We start from the raw sequence: 27,676 nt of genomic DNA on the forward strand, positions 1-27,676 counted from the left end.
TACTCAGGATGATTTTTTCTAATTACATCCATTTGCCTGAAAATTGCATTATTTTTTTAACAGCTAAAGATATTCTATTATGCAGATATATCACATTTTCTTTATGCATGTTTTTTCTGCTGAATGATATCTATGTTGTTTTAAATTTTGGGCTATTAGGAATATGACAGCAATGTACATGGTTGAACAAATGTCCTTGTAGGATGAAGCATGTTTTGGGTATGTGCCTAACAGTTGTATAGCTGGATATTGAGGTAAATCAACTCTCATCTTTCTGAGAAACAGCCATACAAATTTCAATAGTGGATGTACAAATTTGCATTTCCATAAGCAATGGAAAACTGTTCCTCTTGCTCTACATCCTCACCACAATAAGTTGCCACTTGTATTATTCATTTTAGTCATTCTGGCAGGTGTAATATGAAATCTCAAAGTAGTTTTGATTTGCATGTTGCACATCTCTTTAAATGTTTCTCAACCACTTTGAGTTTTCTCTTTTTAGCATTCTCTCTTTAGATCTGTATTCCATTTTCCAGTTGAGTTATTTGTTTGAGGGTTTATTTTTGTTTTTTAATATATATCTAGTTCCTTGAATTCTTTATATATTTTGGCTATTAGTCCTCTATTGGATGTGGAGTTTGAAAAAATACTTCCCCATTCTATAGGCTACCTTTTTGTCAAATTGATTGTATCCTTTCCATGTAGACGATATTCAGTTTCATGAGGTCTCATTTATTATTTATTGATCTTAGTGCCTGAATTAACAGTGTACTTGTTCAGATCCATGCATTAGTAGTGAGATATGTATTTGTTTATAATCAAATATATATGTATGCTTATATTTATTTTGGAACAGCCACAAAATTTCTATGTTGAGACATTTTTAACAGTTCTTGAAAATACAAATATGTTTTCTAGTAGAAGCAGTTTTGCCAAGTGTGCAGATGACCTCAGGCACATAATTCCATCCAGCCTATAGTACTAACTATCTAAAACCTGAAATACTGATGCATGAGGCGAGAAGGGTAGATGTATAGAGAGCCATGCCTTTCTATTTTCAAGTTGTAAGCCTTAAACCCCTACCCAGATCTAGCCAATGGTCAGAACATTCTCCACAGTAGAGTGGAGAGTGGGATATGACTTTCTCACATACTCTGGTGCCTCACCTTTGACCATGTCCCCTGGAGAGGGAGACCTGGTGGCAATCAGAGGAAGGACAGCAGGTTACCAAGAAGAGACTTGATACCCTATGAGCATATAGAGGGGGAGGTAATCCCCCTCAGGAACAGTCATAGGGGAGGGGAATAAGGGGAAAAGAGGAGGGAGAGAAGAATGGGAGGATACAAGGGATGGGATAACCATTGAGATGCAACAAGAATAAATTAATAAAGGGAAAAAAACAAAGTGCAAAAAAAAATTAAATTAAATTAAACCTGAAATACTGATGCATGAGGCAAGAAGGGTAGATGTATAGGGAGCCATGCCTTTCTATTTTCCAGTTGTCTTTTGTGTTCAATTTTTATATAAAAAATAATTTTAAAACTTTTTTCTGTAACATCTAAACTAAGATTTTTCTAAAAGCTTTAAATTTTTTACCAGTGTTAATCACTTTTCATATACTCCTGCACCCATCCAAACATCTTAGATGGCTCTGCAATAGCTTTCAGCTTTGTCTACAGTCCGATATCATACATCAATCAAAGCATGTTTTAAACGCAGTCACGCAGATTTGTTCATGCATGTCCTCTACATATTTCCCAGTAATGACTTCTGGTCAACTTAAGACACTCTGACCTGAAGATGCCCCCCTTGTATGCAGCCTCATCCAAGAACATGCATCACAATATTATCCATAGTCTCCTTTCGTTTCTTCTTCTCTATAGGTGACCTCTGTTCCCCAAGCCCACTCAGTTTCATGTCCTGTCATATTAACATTTGCTCGTTCCTATTGTAGTGATCCCTGGTTGCTCCAGGCTAAGAATGAAGACATGGAACTTCCCCATAGGCTTTACCCCCGCCCCAGTTATAAGTAATTGTTTTAAAAGCCCCAATTGAATGTTTATGATGGCATGAAAAAATTATTATCATCATTTTGTTCCAGAATGTAGGACAGTTCCTATCAAACAGCATATACTTGACAATATTAATTTTTTCTAGACGAATCTTTGCGAAAATACATTGTATGAGAGGCTGAAATTATAACAGTAAATGAGAGACAGACTGAAATAATCAAAAGCAGCTGCTTATTAAAATGGGAACTTGCAAGCCAAATAATTTTTCTCTCACTCTTTTTCAATATGTGTCTGTGTCTCTGCAGGTTGTGACTTGATCCCCGTGCAGTACCTTCGCTGGGGTGACCCTGAGCCCATTGCAGCTGTGGTGTTTGCCTGCCTCGGCCTGCTGGCTACCCTCTTTGTTACTATAGTTTTCATTATTTATCGGGACACTCCAGTGGTCAAGTCTTCCAGCAGGGAGCTCTGCTACATTATCCTTGCTGGCATCTGCCTGGGCTACTTATGTACTTTCTGCCTCATTGCAAAGCCCAAACAGATTTACTGCTATCTCCAGAGAATTGGCATCGGCCTCTCTCCAGCCATGAGCTACTCAGCCCTTGTAACCAAGACCAACCGTATTGCCAGGATCCTGGCTGGCAGCAAGAAGAAGATCTGTACCAAAAAGCCCAGGTTCATGAGTGCCTGTGCTCAGTTAGTGATTGCCTTCATTCTCATCTGCATCCAGTTGGGCATTATTGTGGCCCTGTTTATCATGGAGCCTCCAGATATAATGCATGACTACCCAAGCATTCGAGAAGTCTACTTGATTTGTAACACCACCAACCTAGGGGTTGTTACTCCTCTTGGATACAATGGGTTATTGATTTTGAGCTGCACGTTCTACGCGTTTAAGACCAGAAATGTTCCAGCCAACTTTAATGAGGCCAAGTATATTGCCTTCACCATGTACACAACCTGCATCATATGGCTGGCCTTCGTGCCTATCTACTTTGGCAGCAACTACAAAATCATCACCATGTGTTTCTCAGTCAGCCTCAGTGCCACAGTGGCGCTGGGCTGCATGTTTGTGCCGAAGGTGTACATCATCCTAGCCAAACCAGAGAGAAATGTGCGCAGCGCCTTCACAACATCTACAGTGGTGCGCATGCACGTCGGGGATGGGAAGTCATCCTCCGCAGCCAGCAGATCCAGCAGCCTAGTCAACCTGTGGAAGAGGAGGGGCTCCTCGGGGGAAACCCTAAGGTAAAAACAGTTGCAGAGGTCTAGCAGGGAATGGCTGGTAGGGAAACAGTTGCATTTGCTTTGGAGTCTTTCAATAAGAGATGTTGGCGTGATTGGAACTACAGAAACCAGGGTGCTTTAGGATGTGAGATCGTCTCATGAATGCTTATTATAGGGTTGATTAAGTGTTGTTGTTAGGTAAGCTGGAGCTAGCACAGAATAAATCAGTTTCATCCTAAGGCAAGTTAGTTTCAAAATACAGGGAAATGTGAGGTGTGTTAAATTTTAGTTGAAATGGGAAAGTTAAACTCTTTAGGGGAGATGTTTTAATAGACTAAAAGAATGAAACAACACAATACTGTTGCATACAACTGTACTAACCTCACTAGTTTCCCAGGTTTTTGTTGCCTAGATTCCTATCCGACCCCAGGTTCAGTATCATAAACAGCAGCTACCAGGTAATTGCAGTCTGCAAATGATCTGGAGCAAACCGCCAATGAATGTGTGACTTTGGGTGTTACCCCTCTAACTCTCCCCAGGATTCAAAATAGAGAACATGAGTCCTGGGACAAATTCTAAGATATTAAAAGTGGTACACAGATTGCTGACAGTTGGAAATAAGGAGGTATTACCCCATAGATGCACGGATTATAAACGAAGATGCCCTCCCTTTGGGAATTACCTATCAAAAAGCTGCCCAGGACAGTCTACTGGGATTTGATAGTCTTCCTAAAAACTGGATGAGTAAATGTTAGCTAAATAGCTTTCAAATGAAAAAAATTAGTGTCTTTCAAAGTAAAAATACATATCTAAAAAATACTGCTTAAACTAGTCTTACATACTTCCGTCTAGCCTCACTGGGAGCCTCTTCTGTAATCTCTCCTCCTTCACATCATACATGGTAATAATGGTGACCATGAAATGTCTTCTCAGGTTTGAAAAGGACCCATACGATTCTCGGAAAAGTTTAGCCATGAAGCCTAACTTGCTGAAGTTAACTTGTACCCTTACCTCATTCCCTCATCAAATTGTTTTCTGATTACTTTACATTTCTCGTTTCTTTCTTTTGCATCATTTCTTTCTTTACCAAATGCCGGAAGAGTCCGGGATAGCCAAGGCTACACAGAGAAACCCTGTCTCAAAACAAACAAACAAACAATATAAACAAAAACAAATGCCAGAAGAGCCTTGGTTTATACACAGACGAACTTCTATATAACTAACCTGCTCGAGCACTCCCCTCACGCTGTCCCAACACTTCTAATTAAGCACTCCTGAAACTTCTGCAAAACCAGCTTTACATGTTGGCTAAGACATTTATTTTCCAGGCTTTTCCTATCAGCCCTTTTTCCAAATAAAAAGTGTCTATGGAGAATTGATAAGACAGGTAAGCTGGGATGGAAAGGCAATTATTTACCTAGGTCTGTGTACCTAGAGTTCAAGAGAGAAGGCTCCTCAGAGAGGCAGCACTGAGTGGTGGCAAAGCATGCTGACTGTGTAACGTTTTGTTTTGGGTTTTTCTTTTGTTCGAATTCTGGCATTGCCATCTTCTCTCTTCACCTTATTGACTTCAAATGACTAATTGGGATCACATCACTTATGTCATGGGCTGTAAGGAATGGAGACACATAGTAGGTACTTTAGTCAAAGTGACATAATGTTATACTAGATAACACTGGAATTAAATACTAGAAGCAGAAATTACTTAACTGTATAACCTTTGCCAGATTTTCTTAACCTCTTGGATGCATTTCCCCTTCTGACAACTTGAGATTATAGGAAGTACATTTGTTACTGAGTTTGAGGAGTACCTAACATATGCATGTCATGTGTGCCTCACAATAAGCACCTCTTAAGAAATGTTATTTTAATGAACTAAGTTATCAATTGCCAATATTCTTCAATACCTGAAAGTCAGTTATATAGACGAGTAGGATGATGCCAACAATTAAGGGAACATCCAAAATGCAGTGCAAGTTTACGGAAGCACTGCTCACTCGGTCTTCTCTTTCCAGGACTTCACCATCTTAATATTAAGCCAGACTGTTTAAAGCATCTTGCTTCATATTTTAGGCAGAGCAAACTCCCTCGGAACAGAAACCTAGTCTACTTTTCTAATTCCTCTGTCTTGGTGCCTAGCTGGAGTCACAGTGGTACTTTAAACAGGAGGAAATATCATTAGTGATGTGTTGGTGTATTTGATGAGTTAATGAGATTAGAAAGGTAGTGATGCATTGGAGTTTCTGTTTGTTTCCCAATGTCCATAACACTGTGAGGTGATCATGCTGACTTTCACAAGAAGTTCTGAGCCTTTACTGTTCTGAGGTGCAAAGGTCTCTTGTAATCCTATTGCCATCAGACTCAAGCCATGTTTTGATACACTGGTACTGTTTCTCTAAGATATTTTACTAATATTTTTAGCTATCATATTTCAACTTTTTTGTAAATGATCAGAGAAAGGATTTTGTGGCAACGTATTAACTTGTTTTCTTTTCAGGGTCATAGAGTTCACGGTTCTGAGTCTAGAAGTCAGTACAATTGGGTGTTACAATTGCAAAAAGAAGAGAGACTTTGGAGTTGTTATTGTTTTATGCCACCTTAAAGGAAGCCTGATCTATCCATGTGATGATAGCTGAGATGGGCTACAATCTGATTATAGAGTGATTTTCTTTTTGCCACCAAACAGGACATGTAAGCTGGCATATGCTGTTAAGGTGGAAAGAAAAAAGGCAGAAAAAGCTGGCATCCTCTTGCAGTGCGTTCCTTCCCTGCTGCTCTTTTCAAACTGCAATCCTCAGTGAGGGATGTGACCTAAAATTCCTCTCCTCCTTTGTTTCGATGTGATCCTAAACTAAAATATTACTCCTCTTTGATACAGAGTCAAAATTCTCAAAGCACTAACGTACAATTTTTCACACTGAAGGACACAACTCTTTAAACATTTACCTTGCCTTCAAATCCCAGTTTCGTAAAGGTCAGTGTGTATCACATTGCTGCACCAGACTTAGATAATGGGGAACAAGTATAAAGGGTGTCTGTGATATTTTCAGTCTTTCTTCTAAATTACTGCTATTATTTGTAATTTTCAGTGACTGAATTCTCTCTTGTGCTATGGATCCCATGAGCTGGTGTTTAGGAAGGTCTCCAGTAGGTAACTAAAATCCCAAGAATTAGGTCTACAGTGATGGATAAGCAGCTTCTATGCTGGCTCTACCTTCGTCTGCATCCTTCCATTGCATTAGGGAGACACCGATGGCTATTGGCCAGGACCTGTCTGAGTTCTGTTTCTCCATTCAGTCTCTCTATGTATCCCTTCATCACCCATCATTCAATGGGAAGAGTAATGTATGCCTCCTCATTTAATAGTTGCATGCCTTAGAGAGAAGACTGTTATAACAATTCAAAGGTTTCAATGGCTGTTCCCAACAGTTAATGTACCCTCTTGGAGAGGGAGCAGAGCAGGACCATACATGTTCAGCAGCATTCCATGAGGAGCCTTGCCTGGGTTTAAATATAACAGTATCAACTTCAATGATCTATTTCAGTCTGATTAATAAACTATGCAATAATACATAATAATCTGATTTTACAATTTTATATTTAATGTTTGGCCACAACACATAGAAAGCACTTACTAAATAGAAAACCTTTGGACTAAAGCTTAATTGCAAGAACCCATTTTTAGATCCCCATGAACTGGTTCTACTTGTTAGAAAACAGTCTTATCAAAGTCCTACAGGAATGGTCTTGATGTCTCCTTAAAGAACACTTGCTCAAATATCTACCATAAACTGAGAAAATAGTCCCTTTAGTTAGTCACTGTCTATTTTTTTCTTTTTTTATTAATTTATTCATATTACATCTCAGTTGTTAGCCCATCCCATGTATCCTCCCATTCCTCCCTTCCTCCCACTTCCCCCCTACTCCCCTCCCCTCCCCTAAGTCTGTGTCTGAGGGGGACCTCCTCCCCCTGAATATGCTCATACGGTATCAAGTCTCTCCTTGGTGACCTATTATCTTTCCTCTGAGTGCCACCAGGCATCTCCATCCAAGGGACATGTTCAAATATGGGGCACCAGAGTTTGTGTGAAAGTTAGATCTCCTTCTCCACTCACCAGTGGAGAATTTCCTGTCCATCAGCTAGTCTGGGTAGGGGTTCGAGGTTTACTGCCTATTTTTTCCTTGGCTGTTGCCATAGTTTGCGGAGGACCCCAGGGCCCAGACTCGCCTGTAGTTTTCCAGGACCCGCTGGATCCTTCTATTTCCTCTTTCTCCCAGGCTTCTCATGCCTAAAGTCTCAATAGGATGACCTCCCCTCTTACCCACTATCCTGGTAGGTATAGTTTTTCATGGGGATGTACACCTTGGGCTAGTGTCTCGATATAAGTGAGTATATACCATTTAGCTCTTTTTGCTTCTGTGTGAACTCACTCATTATGACAATTTCTAGTTCAATCCATTTGTCCACAAATTTTGGAAATTCCTTGTTTTTAATAGCTGAGTAGTATTCCATAGTGTAAATGTACCACAGTTTCTTTATCCATTCTTCTATTGAGGGACACGTAGGTTGTTTCCAAGTTCTGGCTATTATGAATAAGGCATCTATGAACATGGTTGAGCATATATCCCTGTTGTGTGGTAGTGCATCCTCTGGATATATTCCAAGGAGTGGAATAGCTGGGTCTTGAGGAAGCCCTATTCCCATTTTTCTGAGAAAGCACCAGATAGCTTTCCAAAGTGGTTGTACTAGTTTGCATTCCCACCAGCAATGCAGGAGTGTTCCTCTTTCTCCACACCCTCGCCAGCATGAGGTGTCAGTACTTTCAGGGATCATTTCTATAGTTTGTTACTAGTCACTGTCTATAAAGGACACTGGATGGGGAAAGTGTGTGACAGTTTTCACTGCATAAGCTGATTCACTTTGTCCACAACATAAAGTGGTAATGCACAGTAGTAATAGTGATCAGAGAAATAGAAAACGATAAGGAGATCAGTAAAGAAGAGGGGAAAAAATAGAGTGGTGGTTTAAAGAGAGATCAGAAACCTTCATCATTAGGCGTCTGCTATGTTCTGCTCACATTATGAAATTTTTACAAATTCATCCAACATTTATCATTGTCATGAAAGATGGCAAATATCAGCACTCATCTTTTGCAGTTTTCAAATAAGGAACATGATGCTGAGCATGATTTAAAGACTTTATTCATCACTGCATAACTTGCACGTGATGGAGCAGTGTTTACCTTCGATCTCAACTTGTGCTGACAAGAGTTGAACATTTCTCAGTGTACTCTGTAAAGATTCATAAATTTTTCTTTGGAAAACAGATTATTATTATTATGTCAAACAATGTTTGAAAAACGTCTATTTTTTTGGCTCAGAGATAAGTACTGTTGAATCTTGTAATATAAAAACAATTGTTCATTAACTCTTTTCAGTATAAAGGCATTTTGAGGCAAATAACCCCTTTAAAGCATATTTATTCCATAGTTTACACTTAAAATCTTTTAATTTACTCTACAGGTCTGTCCAGTTTTTTTTCTGATGTGAAGAAAATAAATGAGTATTGCTACAGACGACTTGTAATTTATATTTCAAGCCATAAACAATAAGCAAGACACCAGTCTGTGAGGCTGGCTGTGTATATGACACCTCCTCAGTGACCATGGCATCAGATATAGCAAGTAGCAGATGAGCCTTAGCTTTTGATAGAAGGGAAATTTTCTGGTCACTTATTGTTTTAAAGAAGACAGATCAAGAAAATATCTGGGTTCTTTAAAAATAAAACCTGAGCAATTGAGAGGACCAAGGAAAACAATGTTTAGCTTTACTCTGAGGTAACCCCATTTCTATAGGCACATGCATACAAGACAGAATTCATTTGATTCAACAACGTGTTTTAAGACTGAGCAGCTGTCCTCAAACTACTAGCAGATGCAGAAGAGGCAGGCAAAGCCATCTAATACAGCACTTTCTCTATGCACTGGGATTTCTTCTTTCTTCTAAGGCATGCTTTATGGCCAGATCGTGAATCTTGATGAGTAGAGTGGAACTGAATAACAAACATCAGCAACAATGCAGAAAAGGATTTAGAGCATCTCCAGACAGTAGCATGTGTCAAGAGCACACTTGATGACAGACGTAGCCTTCTTACAAGAAAAATCTATAATCTTGAAATAGATATTTTATACCTAAGAACACAGGGAAAAAACAGCTGTAGTAATGCATTCTACATAGAACATGTTTGTCTCTCCTAAGAAGCTCCAAGAGAGAATTGACTTGTTTTTTTTTGTTTTTGTTTTTGTTTTTTTACCATTTTTTATTAATTTATTCATATTACATCTTGATTGTTAGCCCTTCCCCTGTTTCCTCCCATTTTTCCCTCCCTCCCACTTCCCCCCTTCTCCCCTCCCTTTTGTCTGTGATTGAGGGAGACTTCCACCCCCTATATATGCTCTAAAATTATCGAGTCTCTTCTTGGTAACTTGCTATCCTTCCTCTGAGTGCCACCAGGCCTCCCCATCCAGGGGATGTGGTCAGAAAAGGGGCACCAGAGTTCATGTGAGAGTCAGATCTCACTCTCCACTCAACGGTGGAGAATATCGTGTTCGTTGGCTAGGTCTTGGTAGGGGTTCGAAGTTTACTGCCTATTTCTCCTTGGCTGGTGCTGCTTTATACATAATAGCCAGAACATGGAAACAGCCTAAGTGTCCCTCAATAGAAGAATAGACTGAGAAACTGTGGTACATTTACACTATGGAGTACTACTCAGCTATTAAAAACAAGGAGTTCCCGAAATTTGTGGACAAATGAATTGACCTAGAAATTATCATAATGAGTGAGTTCACCCAGAAGCAAAAAGAGACAAACGGTATATACTCACTTATATCAAAACACTAGTCCAAGGGATACGTCCCATGAAAAACTTTACTTACCAAGAAAGTGGGTCAGAGGAGAGGACATCCTATTGAGACTTTAGGCGAGAGTAGCATGGAAGAATGGGGAAATAGTAGGACCCACAGGGTCCTGGAAACCTACAAGAAGAACTTTATGACAGGCAGATCTGGGTCCTGGAGTCCTCCTCAAACTGAGAGAATTGACTTGTAAAAGATAATTTGACAAATTCAAAGGCACAAATATCACATTTTTATTCAAATGCAGAATCCATAAAATACACATATGCATGTGCATGCACACATACACACATGTCTGAATATGGTGACAAAGTATCTATAATTTATTTCAAAGCATTGAGCTTTAACCAAAATGTTAATAGATGTATGTGTGTGTGTGTGTATGTGTGTGTGTGTGTGTGTGTGTGTGTGTGTGTGTGTGTATGTGTATGTGTGTGTAAGAGAATACTTAAGGGGAAGAAGGTGATCTAGGAGAAAGAAAGGAGAATAAGAGAAAGAAATGGATAGGGTGAATATGCGTAAAGTATATGGTATTTACCCATAAAGACGTCATAATAAAACTCATTTTTAAAAATGAGACATAATTTAACCAACTTAGAAAGACAGTCACATGTTTTGCTCAAATGCATGTTCTGTTCAGAATTTACAACATTTCCACGTATATCCAACACAAAATATGGATGTTGAGAGGATCTAGGTATGGTACAGTTGGTTGACAAAAGCAGTTCAGGGGGAAAGAGGATCAAATGAAGAAAATGGGGTGGATATGAGCAAAGCATACATCATTTATATGTGAATTCATAATGAATTCATTCATAATAAAACCTGGTGTTTAAAAAAATCAAAAAGACGGCTTGACAAAACCTAGACAGCACATCTAAGCAACCTTGTAATAGCACGTGCACACAAAGTACTTAGTTCATGCAAAAGACAGCAGATAAACCAAAAGTACCCAATTTCCAAACTTCTTGGGAAAAATCTTAAAAGTGAAATGAATTACATAGCACAGTTTTTAAATTCCATTTAGGTATTTAAACACACTCTAACATTATGAAAAAACCATGTTCTGAGTGATTTGCTGTAGAAAACAGCATGGCAGCTAAAACAAAATATGCATAAGGTATCTAAAGAGTGATTTATGATCAGTGAGAAAGAGCTAAGGAGAGCCAGTTCTACCTTGGGTTAGGAAGTGAGAATTACTTTGCACTCTCTGGCCTCCTAAGGAAGGAGCACAGCTCCCAGCAGTTTTCTGGGAAGTGAAGCTGGCCTGCCCTAGAGCAGAAAGGAAAGGGCCCAGAAGTCAGTCATTCAACTCACTGAAATAGCAAAGGGAGAGTCTTATTTAAATAGGAATGAGTCACTGTAGTTTTTTTTTTAATAGAAACATGCTATTTATTCCTTCAATGTATAGAGGTCCCTGTGATTAACATTTTAGTTCTAGACACTAATTTCACATGTGACATGGTACAGCATCAAATCATTGTCAAGGGAATAATGCCAGGCTTCCTTTTCAGACCTTCACTCCAGTTGCAAATTGACAAACGAATGCAAACCCAGTTCTGGTATAAATAAATCATTAAAGCTGACATGTCCAAGTTCTGGGTCTATAAGATTGTGAATTTTCAGAGTAGAGGTTCTAAGATTTAGTGATCTTTTTATGACTAAATTAAAAGAAGAGAAAACCTTCCCTAGGGATTACGGTCCAGTTGTAGTATCATTAGTATTTATGCTGCTAACTTAATTTTAGAAACTATCACTTTCCACTTTTGTTTTAATTAACTAATTAACTCTGCTTTGACTAAGATTCTTATGAGGGACCACTTAGGCTATCTACTAAGCCAACTTCCATCTCATGTATATCCATTGACTAAATTAAAACATGCTTGGAATTCCAAGACACTCCAAATATTATCAGACTTGGATGACTTCAATTGCTTAGAGTTCATTAAGGCACTATTATTCTGTGCATAATGATGTGAGTGTTATTTCTCTCTCTCTCTCTCTCTCTCTCTCTCTCTCTCTCTCTCTCTCTCTCTCTCTCTCTCTCTCTCTCAGAGTCTTTTGGCTCTTCTGGCCCTCTGGATCCTATTTATTTTCCAAGGCAAAGATTCCTTAAAGAAACCTTTCAGATTAAATCATGTCACATAGCTTCCCCCATCTGAATGCTTAGAGCATTTGTGCATTCGGCACACACTCTTAGCATCTCTTTGTCTTACTTTTTCATGTATCTTTACTGAGACCTGAACATTTTCAGGCTCTGTACTAGGTCCTGTAGGCATACATGAGTTGTCCAGTGCCTACATACAATCTTTTTACTATTCAGTGCTGTGTTGAATACATTTATATTTTCCTCAGAGTCTCACCTAGAGCGGTCCTCAGCAGAGCATGCATACAGGATGGATTGACCGTGAGTCTGTTAGGCAGATGTTAGGTAGCACCTTGCAAGGATCATACAGGACACTGTATCCCTATGTGAGGATGCATATTGAAACCTGGTGTTTAAAAAAAAACAAAAGGATGATTTTATAAAACCTAGTCAGAGCATCTACAGTATCTTGTATCAATACATGGACACAAAGTGATTTAGTACATGCAAAGGACAGCAACTGAACCAAATATACATAATTTCCAAACTTTTTATCAGTTTGCAAAAAAATTTAGGTAAATGTTTATTTCTATAACAGTAATGATTTTTTACTTATCCTGTTGGTCTTATTGCCCACATTTTTTTCTTTATCCTCAAAAAGATATAAGAAGCATCTTAAAAATTATACTTCTCTTGAGTACGTACTCTGCAATCATGATCCTTTTATGCCCCAAAGATACAGAGATGAGAGCAAACAAAGAAACAGAAAAAGCATCTTCAGGCTTATCTTAATCTCCCGAAGGACACAGAACCAGAAACAAATACATTCAGTGACATGATGGAGTGATGTGATACAGGCGTTTGTGTTAAACAAGAGAGGGGAGCAAAAAATAAGCATTGTGACAAGGAAAGACTCTAAAAATGAACAGTTCAAATAAGAGAATCTGTATGCTTAATTCAGGAAGGTTGTACACATTAGAAGCAGGGCTCTTCCCCTGGGTACTGGAGAGAGTTGCTAAGTGTTTCTCTGTGAGCTGCTTCTTCCCCCAAGGACAGCTTTGCCTGTGGCCACTCTGTACCTGACCTCTTCCTTTTGGTCTTGTTTTCAGACTTTAGCTGAGGTGGCTATGGAAAGCAAGCTCCTCTGCCATGTTTTCAGGAGCTGAACTTCAGGGAGTCATCACTCTTCAAACTTCCACAGTGTCCTGTCCAAAGCTTCATTCATCAAACTTTCAATAACTTCACTTGTCAAAAAATATCTCTCATAACCACTTTCAGAAAAAAATAGTATGTCCCTATCTCCATTCCTAATCAATACACAAGTCTCCACCACCTCTTCATTCTCTTAGAAAACAAAATAAAATATTGTGTGTTATCAATAAATTGCTTTGCCTTTATACACTAGCATAAACAAGCAACTATTTTATGGTAATTACTATGCTAAATTATTTAATATATTTCTCGTTAGCTCTTCACAGGATTTTAAAATTCATTAAAATTTAGAAAATTTACATCATATTTAGTAGTATAAATTATTATTCTCTGTTCACAAATAAGAGAAAAATCATAAGTATGGGAATAGAGGCAAATCAAAAGGTACTGGAACAAAAAAATTTGATTGAAACTCAGATAAACAAGTCTTCAAAGTACCCGGTACTCAAATATTTCCTTTCTTATAGAATCACTTTCTCAACCATATTCAGATTTTCTGTTAATTATTTCTCAATAAGATCATAGCAGATATATTTCTGCCTTGTGTGTTACTGATTTATAGTGTCTGAAATGAATAAAGATCGCAAGTGGGTGGACAGTCAGGTGGCATCATCGAACAACACAGCCTACTCATATCTCTCATGTTGCAAATTGGAAGTGGTGTGTTGTGGTGAGATGGGTCTTACCTTACATTCCTATCTCCAACCCTTAAAATCTAGAAGCATAGAGTAAGCATTTAAGGTCTTTGAGACTCTACCACATTAAGACAGAAAAATTTACCTCACTGGGTGTTAGTAGGTATGATACTGATTATGTCCCAAAGTCCAAATGTAGGCAAAGTTGGCTTCTCCCTCCTAATCATAGGGTCATCCCAGCTCAGGTCTATCTGCTACACAACTCAGGTAAGCATAATGTAAAAGAAGTCCAAGAAGTCAGTATCATGAAAACATTCAAGTTTAGAGGGGCTGGACCTAGTAAAGCATCATTGCTCTATTCTACGGATGCATGACCCTCCCGAAGTCTAAACTGCAGTCTTTGATGGTAGGTTTAAGATGTGTTATCTGATTGTTTTCGATATTTGTCTTCTTTTTGCAGGTCAGCATTCTCCATAGTTTAGGGTTCTTTGGGCGGAGGTTTAGCCATTTTCAATTTTTGTCTTGTGGTTCAGTCAGTGTATTTTCAGTCCTTCACAGTACGCATGGTTTTTAGCTTGTGAAATCATTGTGACATAAGTGTGTAAGAATTAAATAATGACTTGCAGAGAAACCCTTATGCTCCCATAACAAAGCTCTCTGATGAGGCAACTATATGCTCACATTATTTTTTCATTTTGGTCTAGGTCAAAATAAATAAATAAGAAATTGACAGTCATAGTCAGTTTCTCCCCTGTTCACAAACTTGCTTGCTGACACCTCTGTTGCAATGGGCCACTTCAGATTAGAAAACCTGCCAGAAAACGTGATTCTCCACTGCTGAGTTAAAGTGGCATAGGGAAAAATGCAAACCAATGTTGCAATTTCCCCTTATTTATTCATGTGTCTTTCTTTAGTATAAGCTTTAAAAACAGCAAGGCCGTGGCTGCAAACAACCATTGATCCATTACTGACCTTGGTCTCCCAAAGCAAATAAGAACTCAAACCAAAGCGTAATGAATACAATAAAGTTTCCAGATCCAACAGGCCACACCTGTCTCTGCACGTTATGCCATGTGTTTTTGCATATCATTATTTTATGGGATCAAATACCTAAACCCTGAATTTCTAATTTATTAGGTTTGAAGCAGTAAGGAGTGCTGGTTGTCGGGTTTTATTTGGGTTTGTTTATTTGTTTGTTTGTTTTTGCCAACTTGCCTTAAGTTGGTGTTATCTGGGAAGAGGAAATCTCAGCTGACAAAATGCCTCCATCTCATTGGCCTGTGGGAATTTCTGTGAAACATGTACTTTATTAATGACTGATGTAGAAGGACTTAGCCCACTGTGGGCAGGGCCACCCTAAGGAGGTGATCCTAAACTGCAAAAAGGTAAGGTTGGCAAGCCTCAGGGAGCAATCTAGCAATCAGTGTCCCCCATGGTTTCTGCCTTTAGATTTCTGCTTTGCATTCCTACCTAAAATTTTCTCAATGATAGGCTATGACCTGCAGGTTCCCAAGTTGCTTTTGATTATAACATTCCCTACAGCCATGAAAACCTAACTAGTGTAAGTTTGGACCACAAGGACTGTATATATAATGAACTTCCATGGATGCTGAAGGTGCTGGTTTAAGAATAATTTTATGAACAGCCATGGTGGCACATGCCCTTAATATCAGCACTCAGAGGCAGAAAAGGGCACTTCTCTGTGAGCTTGAGTCCAGCTTAGTCTACAGAGTGCATTTCAGGACAACCAGGTCTACATAAAGAGACTCTATCTTAAACCAAAGAGAAAGAGACACCAAACCAAAAACAAAACAAAACACAAAACAAAAAAGCAAAAAACAAAAAACATACACACAAAAGAAATCATTGTATACCTATCCTTTGAGAGCCATGAACAGAAATGCACAGTGTTATTATTAAGTGCCTGAAAAGCGAAGGAATTGAAATGCAGAGAGGTTGTGTGATGTGTTCAACATAACACAGGTAGTCAGGAGCACAAAGAGATTCAAATTCAAGGATAACTGAAACCACATGTCATGGTCTTCCTACAGTAGCATGACTGATAACCTGTCAAGAGGATTTCTTAAAGTATATATTAATATATTTTAATATATTTCATTAAATATATTAAATAACCTGTCAAGAGGATTTATCAAGTAGGTAATTGTTCCTCCGTTTGTTCTCTATTAGTACTTTTGTTTTACAATCATTAAAGCCGAGGTCCTTATCTGCTCACCTAAGGATAATAACACTTATTTTGAAAGAGCTGATTTGGTTGAACTTTTAAGTGTATTTTCCACTCTGCCCTTCAGAGAAGTGTCAGGGTATCTCAGTGATGGAAAAAAAAATCATCTCTACTTTCTAATATCTACCCTCTGACTTCACTGGAGCCGATGTTCCATTTAAGAGACTAGATATCATCCTGTATCCAGATCCGAATAAACCGCTGTGTTTGGTTTATTCGTACTGTGTTGTCAGAACTAATCAGAGAGGTATGGTTAGCCAGCAGGGCGTATGAAAAGGCGTGAGGATATGATTTGGTTAGAATTTCTGTACGGTTATCATTTGTTTCCATAAAAAAAATAAACTTGAGGCAATCTGCAATTTTCTGGATGTGCCAAAATTTCTGACAAGAAGTCACTTCCTGGAAGAAAAGTCTAGTTTGGTTTGCAGACCAGCCGACACAATCCACCACAGTTGATAAGATACATCAGCAAGCAGGGGAGGCATGGTAGGTATCGGGAGGCTGGCTGCTCACACTGTGTCGTACTTAGGTTTACTGTTGCTGTGATGAAACACCATGACCAATTTGGTGAGGCAGGGTTTTTTTTTTCACTCACAATTCCATATAAAAAAAATAGTTTATCACGAAAAGCAGTGACTTCAGGAACTTAAGCAGGCAAGGACCTGGAGGCAAGAGTGGACACAGAAGCTCTGGAGGAGTGCTGCTTGCCGCTGGAGTTCATGGCTTGTTCAGCATCTTTCTTATACAATCCAGGATCACTTGCCCAGAGGTCCTACCAGCCACAGTGGGCTGGATCTTGTCAAGTCTATTATTAATCAAGAAGATGCCCCCACAGACATGTGAGCATGGATCAAACTTATGGAAACAATTCCACACTCTCGATCATAACTTTCCCCTTCACCGTGTCCTACCATTTCTCCTCTGTCACCCTGTGAGGCACTGGATAGAAAATGTAAAGAGAGAGACCAACCTGTCAGTCTGTGAGAGTCTCGCATACCAGTCAGTGCATTTTAGAAGGGGAAAATCATGACATTGCACATAAGGAGCATAAAAGAAGCAACTTCTTTGTGGAGAGAATCATGGTCATATTTGCCAGGAAATCTCTACACTTTGGGTACAAGGCCATGGGTAGGAATGGGACCAGGTCAAAGTAAGCCTTACTTCTCAGGGCAGAGATTGTATGTTCTAGGGCTGTAAAAGAGAATCAATTTTTGTTTTGTTTTGTTTTGTTTCTTTTTCGAGACAGGGTCTCTCTCTCTATGTTAGCCTTGACTGTCCTGGAATAGCTTTGTAGTTTTACATCCTGATCATAGCCTTCTCCCTGCTCTAGATTCTATTTTAATTAAAAAAAAATAATTGTAATCTGAGAACATAAAACGGAAGCCTAGAATCTAAAAACTACATTTTAAAACAGAATGAAAACGAGAATCAATTGTTCTAAACAAAAACAAACAAACAAAAACCCAAGTAGTTGTTTTCCTTCTATTGATTAATGAAATGTAAAGGGAAAAGATGACTCAACAGTCTTGTACAATAGAAATCTAACTTTCAGATTTGCTGTAATCTAGAAATATCTGATGACACTTGAGAAAACCTGAGCAAACTGACTTCGGGGAAGAACTTTAAATGGCACATTTGCAGAATGCTAGTGTAAACCAGACCAAAGCAGACACAGGCTTATGACATCTTTCCTGTCTTTTTTTTTTTCACCTTCAAACTCCAAATCCCTGCATCAAAGCAATGTTATCTAATTTCCCCTTGGACATTTCCAAAGGCTTTCGTGTAATTGTATTCACTGTGCAGACACTGCTCTGCGACGGCATCTCCAGGGAGAATCGTGCCAGACAAAAAGGGAGTTTCTGGCTGAAAGGAGCAGACAGCCTCTAAACTCCAGGGCATTTCTGACCATCCTCAGTGATTCCAGTGAAGCCTCAGACCTTATGTGTCAACTGTTTATTTACAGACTCTCTCCCCTCTGCTCCTCTGCTACCTCCCTTCTCTGCCCTTCCACTCAGCCTCCCAGCCCTCAGCCCATCTGCTCCTTTCCTGGCCACTAGGTGGCAAGCAGATTCTCTGGGTAGCTCCTCTGAGAGAAAGTGTGTGTGCTTGCTCTATGCCTGGTTTTGTGCAGGCCTGGTGGAGGACTGCCAATGTGGGCTTGTACAAGTTTTGTATTAACTGAGGTCCTGTTTCTCACAAGCAGTGATAATAGTGGATATGTTAGTTCCCAGATATGAACCAACTGAAGAAGTTCCCTAATGGACACACTGAAATCTTACCTATTGGATTTGCCATCAGCATGGGCATAACATTTTCATGACTGATGAAATAGTATAACATATTATAGCTGGAAGGAGTCAACATTGCTTCCATGAAGACCAATATTATATTTTTTAAAGTATTAACCTCAGTCTTAAATATCAACAGACAATAGGATCTAAATAGCCTCCAAGTTTTCATTTTTAATTTTAATTTATTATAATTTATTCAGATTTTCCTGAGTGTTATCTCCTTGCTTGGACCTTCCTGTTTCTATCCTCCCCTAGACTTCTGACAGAAGGGGACCTCCTCCCCTATCATATGACCGCAGCCTATCAGGTCTCATCTAGATAGGTTGCCTCCCTTTCCTCTGTGTGCCTGCCAGACCTCCCCACCAAGGGGAAGTGAGCAAATTGGGAGCACCAGAGTTCATATCAGAGTCAGTAAATGCTCCCCCCACAACCGTGGAGAGTGAGTTGTCCATTGACTATATCTGAACATGGGATCTAGGTTTACTGCATGCATTGCCCTTGGTTGGTGAAACAATTTGTGCAGGCATCCCTGGGTCAGAAATGCTGGCCTTGATTGTCTCCTTGTGGAGCTCCTGAATACTCTGTGTTCTTCCATCCTCCTATTCTTCCACACCACTCTCAGAGCTCCACCCAGAGTCCAGCAGCAAGTCCCAGCATTTGTCTTGGTCCCCTGCTGGATGGAGTCTCTCACAGGACATCTATGTTGCTAATATCCACTTATAAGTGAGTATGGACCATGCATGTCTTTCTGGCTCTTGGATACCTCACTCAGAATGATAATGTCTACTTCCATCCATTTTCCTGCAAATTTCAAGATTTCCTTGTTTTTATTTGCTGAGTAGTATTCCATTTTATCTAGTCTCTCGTTAAGGGACATCTAGATTGTTTCCAGATTCTGGCTACTACAAATAAATGTTCTTGTTGAATGGTGAAGCATCTTTCAGGTACATGCCGAGGAGTGGTATGGCAAGGTCTTGTGGTAGCACTATTCCCATTTCTGAGAAAGCATCATACTGATTTCCAAAATGGTTGTATAAATTTGCATTCCCACCAGCACTGGATGAGTGTTCCCCTTTCTCCACATCCTCGCCAGCCTGTGCTGTCACTTGGAATTTTAATCCTAGCCATTCTAGTAGGTGTAAGGTGGAATCTCAGAGTCATTTTGATGTGCATTTCCCTGATAACTAAGGTCCCTGAGCTTTTCTTTAGGTGTTTCTCTGCCATTTGGTGTTCCTTTGTTGAGAACTCTCTGTTTAGTTCTATACTATGTTTTTAATTGGATTGGTTGGTTTGGTGGTGTTTAATTTCCTGAGTTTATATATATATTATGTATCATATATATATATATATATATATATATATATATATATATATATATGACATATTAACCCTTTGCTGGATGTAGGGCTGTTGAAAGTCTTCTAGTCTGTAGACTATAATTTTATTCTATAACTAGTATGCTTTGCCTTACAGACACTTCTCAGTTTCCTGAGGTCCCATTTATTAATTTTTGATCTTACAGTCTGAGCTGTTGGTGTTCTGTTCAAGAAATTGTCTCCTTTGCCAAAGAGTTCAAGGCTATTCTCCACTTTTCCTTCTAACAGATTTAGTGTGTCTGGTTCTGTCTTGAGGTCTTTAATCTACTTCGACTTTAATTTTTGTTCAGGGTGACAAATATGGATTTATTTGCAATTTTCTACATGTAGACATCCAGTTAGACCAGCACCATTTGTCAAGGATGCTATCTTTTTTGCCATTGTATGGTTTTGGCTTCTTTGTCAAAAATCAAGTGCCATAGGTTTGTGGGTTTATTTCTGGATCTTTGACTTGATTCTATTGATCCAGAAGTCTGTTTCTATGACTGTAACATGCAATTTTTATTACTGTTGCTCTATAGTACAGCTTGTGATCAAGGATGGAGATACTCCAGAAGATTTTTTTATTGTACAGAATTGTTTCAGATGCTTGAGTTTTTTTGCTTTTCTATATGAAGTGGAGAACTGATCTTTCAAGGTCTGTAAATAATTTTGTATAGGAATTTTGATAGGGATTGCATTGAATCTGTAGATTGCTTTTGGTAAGATGACCACTTTTACTATGTTGATCCTCCTGATCCATAAGCATGGGAGATCTTTCACTTCTTGGTTAGAGTTACACCAAGATACTTCATATTATTTGTGACTATTTTGAAGGTTGTAGATTGAAATAATGCCTTGTATCCTATCAGACAACCATGAACTGAACTACTCTCTACTCAGGAATAACTGGGTCAGAGAAGAAGTTATGGACTTGCTAAAATTCAACGAAAATGAAAGCACAACATACCCTAATTTATGGGACACAATGACAGCAGTGCTAAAAGGAAAGTTCATAGCACTAAGTGCCTTCATACAGAGATTGGAAACATCTCATATAGGCAACTTAATGGCACATCTGGAAGCTCTAGGAAAAAAAAAAAAAAAGAAGAAGAAGCAAGCATACCCAAGAGGAGTAGACAGCTACCACAAACTAAAACACTAACCTTCTGCTCATAAGGATAGTGAAGTGTTTTCAGGAGTCAGTGAAAGAGTGGTATCAAGAATGGCTTCAGGAAGCTACCATTGCAGGAATTAGATTTAAGCTGTGTATCCTTTGGCTGCCTCAACGAACCAAACTATTATTTACTGTCTCTTCTGTTTTTGCTAACCACTCTTCTGGCCCCTTCTCTTTCTTTTTAGCATCACAACACAGCTAACGTCCAATAGTGGCCTGATTTAGCCATGAAAGCAAACGCACAGGACAAAAACATGTTAAATTCTCTGCAGACAGTACCACCTTGAGAAGAACTGGTAGAAATGGCAGACTGTTTCCTAAAGACAAACTAATTAGCCATGCAATTTCATTCCCATCTCTTATAATTTATTTGTATTTACTTTTTATCAGTAAATATTATTTTAAATATTGTCCCTTTAAAGGTGTGAAACTCCCGTGGCTAGAGATAGCAGCTCAGTGGTAAAGATAACATACTGGTCTCCCAGGAGAACTTAGTTCAGTCCCCAGCACCCATATAAGGAAAGTTACACTTCCTGTAACTTCAGCTCTACAAGTTCCAAAGCCTCTGAGCTCTGGAGACACCTGCATTTACATGTACATACCCATAGGCAGACTCACACATATCATATGCATAATTAACATTAAACAGTTTTTATTTCAATGTTTTTGAGAATGATATACATCAATAATGTATCATCTCTGTGCTGACATCTACACCCCTCCGACTCCATGTTCCACTTACCCCCATCTCAAATTCATTACCTTTTCTTTAATTATTTAATTAACGTTTGAGGAGAAAAACAGACTCTGTCTTCTCTAGCGACAAGGCCCCATAGGTCATTCAATCCCAAGTGATCAGCCTATAAACAAAAAACTACACAGACAACAATAAATGGGCTCGATGGGCTGTATTTATAAACCTTTTTAAACAAAATAAATGTAAATTTTAAAGTGTGTGATGCCAGAAGCAGTATTCTCAAAGTCATCAATTAGAGTTGTAAATCAATAGCAATTTCCTAACTGCCTACTTCATACAAATATTTAAGTAAAGTTTTGGAATGACTTGACAGCATGAATCATTTTAATGTACAAGGCATGCCAACAGAATAAAGTATTTTGATAAAGATATAAAAAAAATAACATCTTTTCTAGACCACATAGCTAAATTTTTTCTCATATACCTTCTCTGGATAAAAGCTGCAACTTGGAGCTAATTTTTCAAACTTGAATCATCTTTGACTTTTCAATTCCTCTAACCTTTCAAACACAGGCAGCCATTTCTCAGACCCGTTTTATCTTCTTTACTGTAGTCTCACTAATATTACCAAGGGCCATGTCCTTAATACAACCTGACATACATACTCACATGATCTGTATTGCCTTGCAAACTTCCAAAGTCCCAACATTAGTCCCCATTAGGAAACTCCAAAGCATATACCATCGGACAATGCTAAATTTCACTAGTCACAGAAATACATCAAACCATAGGCATCTCTTTGCTTGCTATGCTTGTCCCTGGGCATGAATTATCCTCTCTGCTTTACCAATGTCTGCTTTCTCTCTGTCTTTCTCTCAGTCTCTGTCTCTGTCTCTCCCTCACCTCACCCCCACCCCCCACCCCTACTCTCTCTGTCCTCTGTCTGTCTCTCTCTCACTCTCCGCCCCCCTCCTCATTAGAACAGGAGAACTTAGAAGAAAGCTTCTGACTCCAATTGGTCCAGCATTTCAGATTGTCCCACACAGAACTTCTGTTAACCCTGGAATTTCTCAACATTTAGAACCTGGACCACAAATGTTATTCCTAGCTTGTTTAACCATTTTCCCCAATTTTATCTGGACCCCTACAAATATATTATTCATCCCAAATCAGCTGGAAGAAACCTTAAGAGAACAACACTCCATTTCCCTTAAGGTGGGTTAGGTAGGTTTTTGGTTGCTTTCCTGGGCTTTAGATGTTGATTTTCACTGGGAGTTGTAACTATTGGTCTTATCCAAAGAGAAAACAAGTTTGGACTCAGGGATGTCTCTCTCTCTCCCTTTGTCTTTCTTTCTTATGTTTGGAGATAGGAACTGAAAAGAAAGAAGAGGGAATATAGAAATATATAAGGATGAAAGGACAAAAAGTAGATTATTGAGTCAAACTAAGGCCTTAACTGTGCTCAGCATGGGCTTCTTAAACCTCAAGGCTCACCCTCAGAGAAGTACTTCCTCTTCCAACAATGACACCCACCCTAATCCTTCACAGATAGTTTCACCAGCTGCAGAACAATCATTCAAACATATGATCCCAATCAAAATTAAGGGAGCCGTTCTCATTCAAACTACATGTGTAATTATGTACATGTGGGAGACTGCGGGGTAGATAGCAACAGAGGCTACAAGTGGATGTGTCTTCCTAAATTGATCCCCACCTTATTTAGAGGCAGAGTCTCTCACTGTAACTGTAGCTCACTGACTGGCTAGAGTGTTTGGCCAGGGATATCTAGAGATCGTTCAACCCTCATCGCTGCAGCACAGGCGTGGACCACTACACCTGGTGTTTTAGATGGGTGCCAGTGATCTTAACTCAAGGCATCAATCTTGGGCAACAAGCGTTTTATGGACTGAGCCACATCCTCAGCCCCCACTTACCTTTACTTGTGCTTCTACAGATGTCAGACAAATTATATCCTTTGTGTCTGAGTACCATAAGTAGGAAACTGGACTTATCTGACCTATAAAAAGGCATCCAGAGTCCCTCCATGTCTTCTAGAAAAAGATATATTTTTGATTGCTCAAGGTTCTTTATAATGTCTTTTCTTTCTTGCCTTTTCTGATTTGCCTTCTGCTGCTCCTAAGTATAAAACTTATTCACCGAGTTAACTGCTGAAGTGAAACTTAAATAATCCTCATATGTAGCTATCTCTACAAAGTAGTGACTGATCATGGAAAACATCCTCATTAATCTGATCCATCCCATCTTACATCTTTTAAAAGGTTATTCTTCACCACAAAATACACAGAAGTCCTAAACATATGTAACCCACCTTAATAACTACACCTCCCTGAGACAGTTATGTACATATATATTCATGCATGTATACACGCTATGAGAGAAAGAGAGAGATTATGGTCTTTAAATTATTATGTCTTATTTTAGTTACATTTTTTAGTTTATTTTATGTTCAATTTTAAGCTCTAACAATTTTTCTCATTTTTGAATGCTGTGGGGATTTATAGGATTATATTCTCTCTCTCTCTCTCTCTCTCTCTCTCTCTCTCTCTCTCTCTCTCTCTCTCTCTCTCTCTTTCTCTCTGGTTTCTAGAGACAGGGTTTCTCTGTGTAGCTTTGACTGATCTGGGCTTGCTTTTCAGACCAGGCTAGCTTTCAATTCAGAAAGATTTGCCTGCCTCTACCTCCCCAAGTGCTGGAATTAAAGGTATGTGTCACCATACCTGACTGGACTACTTTCATAAAAGTAATGAAGATCTCTTTGTGCAACCTCCAGCCAAATTACAACAAAATTATTAACACATTAAAATTTTTCTTTTTGAAGATAAAACAAGTATCAGTATAATTAAACATAAGATAATTTTAGTGAACTTGGACTAAATTTAATACTTTGACTTTTAATATTTATTCACTAGTACACCTAGTTATTGAGAGTGTATTTATTGAGAGTGTACAATATACAATATGCTCTAAGAAAAAAAGGAAGTAACAAACAAAATAAAAACATAGTTCTCGCAGAATTTCACCTACTATCAGCAATAATGGTAATAAAACAAAAATATAGAACATTATTCATTATAAGGAAAATGAACTAGCGTGAGATACAAGAATGAGATTGATGTGGAATTAATTTAACATTTTTGGAGAAAGTATCATGAACAGCCTCTGTGAGTAAGTGGAAAGAATATAAGATGAAGTAAGAAACATAACATGAAGACTTCTTAGACAATAAATGTTCTGAGAACAAGAAAGAACAAATTGAAGTGATCTTGAAGCAGCAACAAAATTGAAAATTTTAAGACATGAGCAAACTGCCCATTGTAGTTGAAGTAAAACAGGAAAAGGAAATGACGGTAACAGAATCCGGCATCAGGAAGGATAACTGGGTAAGGTACAATTTTTATATTTTCTCCGGTAGCAGGAAGCTTCAGAGAGTTTCAGATGTTACATGAGAGGAATGCTGTGTCAGAGAACAGCCTGTTGCTTTACATAGAATAAAGTAGAAAGAAGAGGTAGATATTGGGTAACATTATAATAACGGGTAAAATATTCCACTAGCTAATGCGGTTAAAATTTTTAATGGCTGGTTGAATGTGGTATGTAATAGAGAAAGTAAAGAGAAGTTAAGGTTTTCTCTGTAAATAAGAGGATCCAAGGAAAAAAATATCAAGAGTTGAGTTTAGATGTGTTAGTAACATGTTCTCTGAATTCAAAGTTGAAGTGAAAGATGAAACCTACAACAAAAGAGAGAGAAGTTAGGAGAGCCATGAGCTTTCAGCAATGAAGGAAGTCAGTGAAAGAATATGGGATGTGGACAGAAAGGTAAACAAGTAAGAACATTTTTTTAAATGATGGAACTTCATTTTAACCCAAGAGACATCGAATTAGACCAGCCTTAAACAAATTCTTGAAAAAAAAAAATGTTGTAAAGACAAGAGCGTTTGTGTGTGAAATATAGTTTGGTAGAACAATGAATAGGAACCATAGATATTGGAGTAATGTGATACTGAAATGATAGTGTAATGATGTCAGTATTATCTGATCCCCTAGAAACTCGATTGGTAAGTTATATCATAAAAGGAAACAGCTGGACTCAAATATGAACTAGTGGTCAGCAGCTCCAGCCACAAATAAGTCAAGATAAATAACAAAGAGTTTTCATTTAGTATGCATCCAGACCGGTAAAGAAAATAAGGAAGCATGATATTGCACCCTACCTTTTTATGAAGCTACTTTTCCCCTAAATCCCATGCAGAAGGACATATGACATTCTTTCCTCCATCTTTAGTTGTCAGATCTTGAGTTCAATCAATAACATAAACTTTAATAGAATCTTCAAACTACCAAAATTCTGATGAGATTCTCATAGCCGAAGACTGTTAGTGTCATCAAGCACTCTGAGTATGTAAGTCTCTTCCAAGGTGGTATTTGTGATGGGTTTCCTAAGCACGCTCACTTGCTTGTTTGCCGATCTCTTGTTCCGTCACAGACAACACTGTTACAGCCATTGCAGAATTCTAAGCTGGTGAGTGCAGAAATAGCCAAAAGAGCAAAAAGCTTGGCAGGCTTCCCATGGATATGTCACTCCTACGCAACACCGCCAAGGAGACTGTAGGCTCCTGCTGACAAATATGTGATGAAAGGGCCCCCCCCTAGAGGGCAGCAGAGCCCCACTGAAATAGAGATGTCCAAAGCAGGTGGGAGAGGGTTTATGGGTCCCATTCCAGTTGGAGACACATGAGAGCAATGCACGTATTGATGAAGAAGGAACCATGGAAAGCCCAATGAATTTTAAAAGTTCAGTAATATAAATTGATGGCCAGGCATTGAAAATAAGTAGGCTTACAGAGAGAATGGGTGTCTAGATGCTGTGAAAGGGAAGCAAGGTTCTCTGCTTGGTGAACGCTGTTAACTAGTCAAGAACAATAAATAGATATCATTTGCTGAAGAACATTATTCACCACGTTGTATGTCAACAGTGGATAATATTTTTTAAACTGCAGCTGTAAGACTGTAGCTGAGTGATAGAAAGCATCCTTATAATGAACAAAGCCCTGGGTTCTACCATAGTACAGAAAGAAAAATGATATAATATTATCTTTCCCCCAGACAGTGTCTCTCCTTATAGTAGACCCAGGGAGGTAAAAAAAAAAAACCAGCAACACCATGAAGAGTTGCAGTAAATATAAGCCTTTGTGGGATTCCCAGAAAGTGTACTAAAAGGAAACAAACAAACAAACAAAAAACAATCATATAAGAAGGGACAGAAACAGCATTGATGAAAGAGAAGCAGATGTGCCTATCCTGATTGGACGTATTTATTTTTTGTTGTTCAACCCCCTTTAATTTTCATAGACTTTTTCTGAAATTATCCACCATGGTTTCTATCTCAGCAGAACATGATTGTAGTAGACACAGGGATACAATGATGTCTCTGACTTCATGGGATTTACTACACTGTATTTTATTTGTGGAGGGTGAGACAGTCATATAAGCTTGGCCAGGGTGTTTGCCACCATCTCTTCTGTGTACCTTTTTTTTCTTCTAGAAGTGAAAGAGATCTGAGACCTTTGGGTGTACTATGCCTCATCCACATGAGGAAGAATGATTGCATCAGAAAAAGAACCTTGTGATCTTTTCACTGAGTTTACTTCTTCATGCCACTTACACATTTAACATAATTATTACAAGTAGTCATGCACACCATGCCTCTCAGGGCAAAGTAAGATATACTTTCATTATCGCTTTTCCATTTTAATTTGAGGGGTGTGGTCTTTCCAAATAGGTAGGTGTTGTTACCTTCACAAATTCAG

At 38.6% G+C, this 27,676-nt stretch overlaps 1 protein-coding gene across 4 annotated transcripts in view; it reads left to right on the forward strand.

Moving 5' to 3' along the window:
• Nucleotides 1-27,676, forward strand: part of GRM5 (glutamate metabotropic receptor 5) — an 879,135-nt gene that overhangs the window by 792,108 nt on the left and 59,351 nt on the right. For all 4 annotated transcript variants that reach the window (XM_084773380.1, XM_084773382.1, XM_084773379.1 and 1 more), the window contains exon 8: nt 2,318-3,257. In XM_084773380.1, coding sequence (XP_084629506.1) covers nt 2,318-3,257 — 940 coding nt within the window. The remainder of the gene's footprint in view (nt 1-2,317; nt 3,258-27,676) is intronic.

Source organism: Acomys minous (assembly GCF_964271855.1).
Source record: "Acomys minous genome assembly, chromosome: 2".
NCBI lineage: Eukaryota > Metazoa > Chordata > Mammalia > Rodentia > Muridae > Acomys > Acomys minous.